The sequence below is a fragment of the Moschus berezovskii genome, chromosome 26, assembly GCF_049115385.1.
Source record: "Moschus berezovskii isolate FMDL1 chromosome 26, NW_MosBer_1.0, whole genome shotgun sequence".
Lineage (NCBI taxonomy): Eukaryota > Metazoa > Chordata > Mammalia > Artiodactyla > Moschidae > Moschus > Moschus berezovskii.
This window is the reverse complement of record NC_142485.1, coordinates 27,710,073-27,719,730: the sequence shown is the minus strand read 5'-3', so window position 1 is coordinate 27,719,730 and position 9,658 is coordinate 27,710,073. Positions and strand designations below refer to the sequence as shown.

Below are 9,658 nucleotides of genomic sequence, written 5' to 3'. Positions count from 1 at the left end.
TGTACTCTGGGAGTTGGTGATGGACAGGGAGGCCTGGCGTGCTGTAATTCATGGGGTCGCAGAGAGTCGGACACGACTGAGCGACTGAACTGAACCAACTCTTGAAATGACAACTCTTAGCAAGTATCCTCAGAATCCAGCATGAGGCTTACATGATGAGATTCCTTAAAAGTTTGGGGTTGATGATGAACCCAGCATACAGGAGTTCCAAATTAAGTCATAATTGGCTTTGTGTGAATGGGTGAAATCAGTCACAGAGGAGAGTAAGAATTTTGTGTAATAACAACATAGCAAATGATGACCCACTTGTTACTCGAAACAATAGACTCTGGGGGAGCATTTTCAAATCCCAGAATAGAGACTTGCTTAGATGTCTTTCCTTGAGAAAATGTCTACAGCAGATCTGATGGAGAATCTCAGGGAGGAACTGACCTGTTTCATCTGCTTGGACTATTTCACCAGCCCAGTGACCACCGAGTGTGGGCACAGCTTTTGTCTGGTGTGTCTCCTGAGAAGCTGGGAGGAACATAACACCCCCTTGTCATGTCCTGAGTGCTGGAGGACCTTGGAGATCCCGCATTTCCAGCCCAATGAGCGCCTGGGGAGGCTGGCTGGCATCGGCAAGCAGCTCAGATCCCAGGTGCTGCAGAGCGAGGGCAACCAGGGCAGCTATGAGAGGATGCTGGCTGCCTCCAGGATATTGTCTAACGAGGAGCTGGGGGGCCACAACTTCTTAACCCAAGGCCATGGAGTAAACAGAATGAATCTTTCCAGTGAGGCTGAGGAGCATCACAAAGTAAGATGGGAGGCTCGATATAAATTTCAGGACACAAATCAGATTCTATCTCATAAGGTGATGTTAGTTGCTCAGTTACATCCGACTCTTTGCCCACCAGGCTCCTCTGTCCATGGAATTCTCCAGGCAAGAATACCGGAGTGGGTTGCCATGCCCTTCTCTAGGGGACCTTCCTGACCCAGGGCTCAAACCCGGATCTCCCACCTTGCAGGCAGATTCTTTACCGTCTGAGCCACCAGGGAAGCCCCAACTGCCATAGTATTTTCTATGGGTGACAGTCATGGGTGCTAATCTCCAGGCACTGGACCACAAATCTGGGCATGGATCCTTTCCCCCCTTTTGATATAAAGTCTCATTCATCTTGTTAGTGGTCCTCAAGACCCCTTCATGACCTAGTGCTCTGCTCATTTACCGCAGAGAGTTTGTTTCTATTGCAGGAGAAACTCCAGGAAATACTAGACATTTTGTGTAAAAAGAGAAAGGAAACAGAAGTTATATTAAACCATGAGAAGGAGAGAGTGATATTGTGTAAGGTCAGTATCTGTTTTACTTTTCCATTTTGTATGTGATTCTACAAGGGGGACTAGAGGGATGCTTCATGGAGCATCAGAAGAAAATGACAGAATTTACCATCTCCAGTGCTGCAGCGTGGAGTATCCTTGCTTTGGGCTGCCTACCTCTGTTTGTCCATCTGAAGACTCAGCTCAAGTCTCCCATCCCCTGGCTGGCTTATTTTTCCCTTCTTTGTGTACCTATACCACATGGTGGCTATCTATATTTCTGCTCTGATTATAATTATGAAATATATGTTACACTTATATCACATAGAATGGAAATTGATTGAAAAAAAAGAATATATCAAATGATTTAGGGGAAAAAGGGCAGATAAAAAGGAAACAAAGAGGAAGGAAAATTGAAGCAAAATACAGTGTGGATTAGTACACCTGAACAAGAGCTCGAGGTTAGCTGCAGAAATGGCAACCCACTCCAGTGTTCTTGCCTGGAGAATCCCAGGGATGGGGGAGCCTGGTGGGCTTCCGTCTGTGGGGTCACACAGAGTCAGACACGACTGGAGTGACTTGGCAGCAGCAGCAGCAGCAGCAGCAGCAAAGAGCAGAACTAGATGTCTAATTAGATTTTTTTTAAAGCGTGTTTTTGATTATCTCAATAACCTCTGACTTCTTACATGGGAGCATCTGTGATGTTCATTTCTATTCCTAGTATGTGATCCATTGTCTACTTTCATTGACTAAATGCTTGTTGAATAAATGAATGCACACTTCCCCCACCTTAATTTTTGTCCTAACTTTATTTTGCTAAATTTACTTTTTAAAAATAATAGTACTCATCACCACCTATCATAATTTGCTTGTTTATTTTTTGTTGCTTCCACTAGAATGACAATCTCCTAGGAGTAGAATTTTTGATTTTTTTTTTTTTACTACTATAAGCTACAACACATAGCTCGGAAAATATCAAAGTATCCACCCAGTTAGTCAACAGAATGTATGTGTTATGTGTCAGGTTTCAAGAATTGTCACAGTGGAACTCTAGGACTTTGCAAGAGTTAAAGATCTACATAAGTGATTCTGTGACTAACTTTATTACATTGTTTGTGTGTGTGTATGTGTGTGTGTGTGCATGCCGGTGTGATGGCAGGAAGAGGCAAAGACCTGTAAGCAGGTTGTCCTGTCAGAATATGCAAAAATGCACCAGTTCCTAAAGGAGGAGGAGCAGCTGCAGCTGCAGCTGCTAGAAATGGAGGAACGAGAGAACTTGAAGAAACTGCGGGACAATGAGATCAGACTGACCCAGCAGATGCGAAGCCTGAGCAAAATGATGGAACAGATAGAGTCCACGTGTCAGAACTCGATTATAGAGTCTTTCGAGGTAAGAACATTGGAGAAACTAATGAAAAAAAAAATCCCTTATGTCACCTATCATATTTCAAGTTGCACAGAATAAACTTCTTTATTTACTTGAAAAATTAAGTTCTGGCCCCCCTAAGAAAACTTTCTTAAAGAATGACTGTTCTCTGAATAGTGTAAATAAAATTTTGAAGAGGAAAAGAAAAAAAAATGAGGAATGTCCATCCAAACAAGTCAAATGATGACTCCAATTTTTGTGTGTGCCTGCCTTATTGCAATCTAAGCTTTGCCAAATATTTTATGTTTAATGAACATTGGGTACTGGGCACTTTAAGTTACATCTTCAAAAAGACCCAATGAGGTTAAATACTATTATGATATTTACTATAGGTGATTGGTAGCGATAAAATGGGTTAATAGAGCGAATTATTTTGTTTTCTTTTAACTTTTTATTTTATATTAACAACGTTATGATAGTCTCAAGTGGACGGCAAAGGGACTCAGCCATCCATATACATGTATCCATTCTCCCCAAACTCGCCTTTCATCCAGGCAATAGTGGCAATTGTTCAGTGATTCAGGTAATTTGCCTGTCAAATAGCTAGGAGGTGATAGAACCCAGCTGTTTGTGTCCTGAGTCCACATTCCTTACCATCTTTCCTCTACTACCTCTCTAGGCTGCTATTGCATTCTTTGGGACCTTCTTAAATGTAAGCTGTGTTCCAGTTTCCTGTTTCCAGCTTCAAATCTCTTTCCTAGACTAGCTCCCCAGAATGCTGCTATTTAATTTATTGCCTTCCCAATAACCCAGTCCGGGCTTTCCAGGTGGCACTACTGGTAAAAAACCTGCCTGCCAGTGCAGAAGACCTAAAAGACCTGGGTTCAATCCCTGGGTCAGGAAGATCCTCCAGGAGGACAGCGCAGCAACCCACTCCAATATTCTTGCCTGGAGAATCCCATGGACAGAGGAGCCTGGTGGGCTACAGTCCATAGGGTCTCAAAGAGTCCGACACGACTGAAGCGAGACTTAGAACATAGAGTAACCCAGTCTAACCACACACTGGCTTAGTTTCACCTCTCACAAAGCTCCTTCCCTTTGCTTATTTCTACCTCCCGGAGGCATCATTAAATAATAAGGCCAATAGTTTGACTCCTTTCTCAGCCACAGATTCTGTTGACAAAGGATGATAGGAGAAAAAGAAATGTTTAGTTATTGTGAGAAACACCTCACGTTCACAAGCACTCATCCTAGAAGAAGTTCGAGATTTTTTTCTGCCACACTCTCTCCCATTCAAAGTATTCTAGAGCCACGGGAATGGGACTCTATGAAATCTGCAAAGGACTGTATTCAAAATGGACTGTCTTTGCTAGCGCTCAGAGTGCAGAAAAACTAACCTTCTTTTTTTTATACCCTTAGGATGTGAGAGGAATACTGGAAAGGTAAGTTTTTCTTCTGTGTTCAGTTGTGTAAGGAACAGGGTGGTGGTGCTGATGCAATAGATTTTCAGATGGGATGAAAGTGTCCATGCTGTTGGGGCAGAAAGGGCTGGATTCTCAAGTTGGAGAAGGTCATGCAGTCTGTGCAGAGACCAAGTGACCGTCTCTGCCCTGCCGTAGGAGCGAGCCCCTCTTGCTTCAGTGTCCGGAGGCCACCAGCACGGAACTGACTCTGTGCCACATCACAGGAATGAGGGAGATGCTAAGAAAATTCAGCAGTAAGTCAGCATGATTGGTCGACCCTCTCGGGGCTTTCAGAGTTGGTGGGTGCAGGGTGGGCGCAGACCGTCTCTGCAGGAACAGACAGAAGCACTGGAACTTGATTGATGTTTGATCTGACTGTGGTTTCTGAGACCTGCTCCTTCCTTTGTTTGCATGGTTCTGTTTTGTTCTTCCCATCACCTTGCACATGCACACACACAGACGTCCTCCGGGGGTTCTGCGTTGCTCCCTCTGTTCTTGTGAGGATAAAAGCTGATCTAAACTCTTAAATCTCAGTGAGGGAACATTCAAAGAACTATCCTTTTTAGAATGCTCCAAATATTTACACTGGCTAAAGCTTAGAGAGGTGAGCATTAGGTTTCACCTTTTATCTTGGTGACAATCTGACCTTCAGAGAAAGGCCTAATGGATGCTGGACTTGACAGATATTTGAGAAGTGCCTACTATGTGCTATAGTAGGGACTGTGCTATTAAGCTCTGTGGTGCAAAGTGGTATAAAGAACCCACCTGCCAATGCATAAGAGAGACATAAGAGGCATGGGTTCGATCCCTGGGTCAGGAAGATCCCCTGGAGGAGGGCATGGCAACCCAGTCCAGTATTCTTGCCTGGAGAATCCCATGGATAGAGGAGCCTGGTGGGCTACGGTCCATAGGGTTGCACAGAGTCAGACGCAACTGATGCGACTTAACACACACACAGCACGCATGCACATGTTTACAATGATGAACGAAACACACTTACTTTTGCTTTTGTAGATCTTACAGTGGGATTGAGGAGACTGATATTAATCACACATATAGTGATGATTGGGATTTGATCTACAAAGAAAAGTATAAAATGATATGATGGGGGTGCCTAGTCTTGTCTGGATAATCAATGAAAGTTACTCCCAGGAGGCTGGGAGAGGAGGTCTCTCACGGGGTTCAAAACGTGTTTCATCAAACGGTCATTGGCAGTTGCACTAACTCCTGTGCTCAGTCATGTCTGACTCTTTTGACCCCTTGGACTGTAGCCTGCCAGGCTCCCCTGTCCATGGGATTCCTCAGGCAAGAATACTGAGGTGCGTTGCCATTGCGTACTCCAGGGGAATCTTCCAGATCCAGGGATCCAACCTGTGACTCTTGTGTCTCCTGTATGAGCAGGCAGATTCTTTACTACTAGCACCATCTGGGGAGCCCTAACTCATAGGAAGTTATTAATACATTTAAGCTTGAGATAATGAAAAATGGTGATTAGGAACTGCTATTCAAACACTCAGCAACTTTGTAATCTTGGCCCAGTTTCCTAACCTCTATGAACCTCAGTATTTTCTTCTTTTATAAAAATGGAAAGAAGATAATAATATTTGCCATGATTAAATGAGATAGTGTACAAAATATGCCTGGCACCTAAGTAGTTCAGTAACCGATAACTTTTTCTCCCATTCAAACTCAAGAACTATAACCAACTCTGGCTAAAGCAAATACAAATGACAAAAGATATGACCTGTGTGGATAAACAGTTCTTAGTTCTACAAGTGTCTTTTAAACAGAACCACTTCCACTCCATTATCAGAGATTTAGTATCATTCTCCACATGATTCATTGGTTTCCTTTTAGAGATCTACTCTTTGTGTTTTGTGATATAGTAAAAAAAGGGTCTCAGAGACACTGTTCAAATCAGGACAAAAATCCCCACCCCAGTCACCTAAATTAAGTTTTAAACAATAGGACTAGGGGCTTCCCTCGTGATCCAGTGGTTAAGAAGACTCCATGCTTCTACCGCAAGGGTTATGGGTTCTGTTCCTGGTAGGGGAAATAAGATCCTGAATGCTGAGTGGCTCAGTCGGAAAAAAAAAAAAAAGGGACTAGATACTCAGTCCTTAATTTAAATTCCACATACGTAAGAGAGTTTTCTAGAATGCAAATGGGGATTCATTCTTTTCTCCTTTTGCAGCGGATATAACCCTAGATCCAGCCACAGCCAACGCCTACCTAGTCTTGTCTGAAGATTTGAAAAGTGTGAAACACGGAGGAATCCGACAGCAGTTGCCTGACAACCCTGAAAGATTTGACCAGTCTGCCACGGTGCTGGGCACTCAGGTCTTCACCTGTGGGAGACACTACTGGGAGGTGGAAGTGGGCAACAAGACCGAGTGGGAGGTGGGCATCTGCAAGGACTCGGTGAGCAGGAAGGGGAATCTCCCCAAGCCTCCTGGGGACCTCTTCTCACTTATAGGCTTAAAGATTGGCGATGACTATAGTCTTTGGGTCTCATCACCTTTGAAAGGCCAACACGTCAGAGAGCCAGTGCATAAGGTTGGCATTTTCTTAGACTATGAATCTGGACATATAGCATTCTACAACGTGACAGATGAGTCCCTCATCTACAGCTTCCCTCCAGCCTCTTTCCAAGAGGCTCTCAGGCCCATCTTCTCCCCTTGTCTCCCAAACGAAGGCACCAACACAGGCCCTCTTGTCATCTGCTCACTGAATCACCATGTCTGACAGAGATGCCGTCAGCCTTCTTGGAGAATGAGGTCTAAGACCGACTGATAACTATTAATTAGGATGATTAATGCACTGATAGTATTAACATCAGGTGATCTGAAAGAAAGCACCCTCCCCCACAACCCTCAAGAGTTTCCATTATCTTGAGCCCCCACTGAACAGCCCAATTGGACAATCAACTTCTAACACCAATAGGAGAAAGCTGACTTTATCCTGTGTCTTGAATCAAATTCATTATCTAGACTGACCCCTATATGTGCCAATCACTGAAGTTGTAAAGATAGAACTAGTCCCCAGTAACCTGAATCCCATTGTCATAGGCCAGGTTTATAAATCTATGTCATTTTTTTCAAGTGTATTTATTTATTTGACTCTAAAAAGCTCTACTATTTGCATGTGTCTGTCTTATGTGAAAGCTCTGTGTGCCAAGGCAAACCTAACTCCTCCAGGGGGCTGGAGGCATGGGTTCTCCTTATTGTTCATGACTCAGACTCCTCTGAAAAAGTGCTTTTCTTCCCATCCTATGGGGCCTGAAGAGTCGGTCCTCAGGAAGAATTATGTGTTCAGAATGCTACAAAGATATGTGTGAATATCACCATGCCATTCACATTACCATATTCACAAGATCATGGAGCCTTCTGTTGTTTGTTAATACATTCAAAGGTGACAGAGCAAAGTATTTAGTCAATAGACGTATCAAGGCTGTGGGTGCCGAGGGATTTTTTGAGTTTTGTGTGTTAGTTGCTCAGTCGTGTCCGGCTCTTTGTGACCCCACAGACTGCAGCACTCCAGCCTCCTCTGTCCATGGAATTCCCCAGGCAAGAATACTGGAATGGGTTACCATTTCCTCCTCCAGCGGATCTTCCTGACCCAGGGATCGAACACAGTCTCCTGCATTGCAGGCTGATTCTTTACCTTTTGAGTTTTATATCAGGTTATTTTCCGAGCTTTTGCTATTTTCTATAAGCAGAAGGTTTTTCATATCTGAAAGACCAAATCAAGCTTTCTCTTTACCCCAGGGTGCCCTGGTGTAGGAAGCCCTGGTGTAGACTGAGCAGTTTCTTTTGTCTTGTCTCACTCGTGCTTCACATTCTCAGTGCTCTGTCCAGCAGGTTTTTTTTTTTTCCTTCCTTGCTCCCATTGCAGGAAGGAAATGCACTCCAGGAAATGTGCCCTGTGCTCCTATCGCAGAGGGCACCCCTTCCCCTTTCTCTTCCCACTCAGATAAGTCAGCGTCAGTATTTTTAGTCTTTGACAAGAAAACGCATGGATCTAACCCATGAATGACTGCAAATTATAAAGAAAAAGTTTTTCACAAATTTTAACTTCTAAATTAGAGAATAAATGAGGAAAGGTTGATAATGGGCCCTCTTAAATCAGCATAGAAAATCATAGAAGGAGGTCAGTAAGTAACTGGGCTTATTTTGGGGTCTCTGTTCACTCTTCTGTTTAATCTAGACCTCTTTGGTCATTCAACCTTATACGTCTTAATCCTGTGCCCTCAAAGGCAGGGAGCAGATATGAACTAGACTTTGAATCCCAGATACTGTCCTCTTCTGCTCTTTGTGTTCCCTATTTGCATTTTCAGCCTGACATCAGGTATACTCAGAGGACTGTGGAAAGGTGAACCAGTCACATCTGTTTTAGATAATCCGTGGCTATGTTTCTCTTTCTCTCTTTTTTGACTGCACTTTGAGGCATGTGGAACTTTCCTGACGAGGGATCGAACCTGTGTCTCCTGCTATGGAGGCACAAAGTCTTAACCACTGGTCTGAGAGGGAAGTCTTTCTATTTCTTAGTTCATTAAAATCTATTTCTTGATTTAGTCTTTCAAAAAGCTAAGAAGCAAAATATAAACAGCAGACACCAAGCACATTTGGAGTATGTCATCTTCAATTACAAAAAATTGAATTTAAAATATTTGGATAAATGAATGTAAAAGTAATACATTTTAATTTAGTGCACATTACACTAAATTGTAGTATAATCTTGGCAATGGCCCTTTTATTTATTTTTTCTCTATGTCCCAGAGGGGTTGCTATGGCCAAGGAAACCAGCCTTTTTTTTTTTCTCCTCTGAGAAAGTTATCCTGAGTGGCTGCATCACTGTCTACACTGGGACTGCCACTGATTGTGTGTGTGTACAGGGGAGGGATGGGGGCAATTAAATCTATATTTTTCTTATCCTTCTGGGTTTGTGTAAATAATGATATAAAAGTTGCAAGAAAATTTTCACCCAAGGTTTCTAGATATAAATTCCAAGCCAAGCAGATGTGGTAGGAAGGGTGGGAGTAAGACTGGCCAGCGTGAAAAATGAAAAGATATGCTTCCTTGCTTGGTGAAGGCACCCCTTGCACTGTTCAAGGACCTGGGTCTCCCTGTCTCAGACAAAACATGTGATAAAGGCATTTCCTTCAACATAAAGGGAATCCCACAAAGAACCTGCTCCCATCACTCAAGCTGTCTTTTATCCATCCATTAACTTCCTCTCTCCTTCCTGAATCTCTCTCTTCCACCTTTTCCTGAAAGGACAATTTCCCCAGGAGACAGCAAGGCACTGGTAGCCTCTTGCAGTGAGTATCACCAGATAGAATCCACAATCATAGCCATTTCCTTCCCTGCATCCTCACAGGGGCTTCCCTGGTGGCTCAGTTAGTAAAGAATCTGCTTGCAATGCAGGAGACCCAGGCTCGATCCCTTGGTTGGGAAGAGTCCCTGGAGAAGGGATCCCACTCTAGTACTCTTGCCTGAAAAATCTCATGGACAGAGAGCCTGGAAGACTATAG

At 43.5% G+C, this 9,658-nt stretch overlaps 1 protein-coding gene across 1 annotated transcript; it reads left to right on the top strand.

Moving 5' to 3' along the window:
- Window positions 1–370: 370 nt before the first annotated feature.
- TRIML1 (tripartite motif family like 1) lies at window positions 371–6,870 on the top strand. The gene is made up of 6 exons (XM_055416262.2): window positions 371–796; window positions 1,234–1,329; window positions 2,456–2,686; window positions 4,082–4,104; window positions 4,282–4,379; window positions 6,320–6,870. The coding sequence occupies exons 1-6, from the start codon at window positions 371–373 to the stop codon at window positions 6,868–6,870; spliced, it is 1,425 nt and encodes a 474-aa protein (XP_055272237.2).
- The last annotated feature ends 2,788 nt before the right edge of the window (window positions 6,871–9,658 follow it).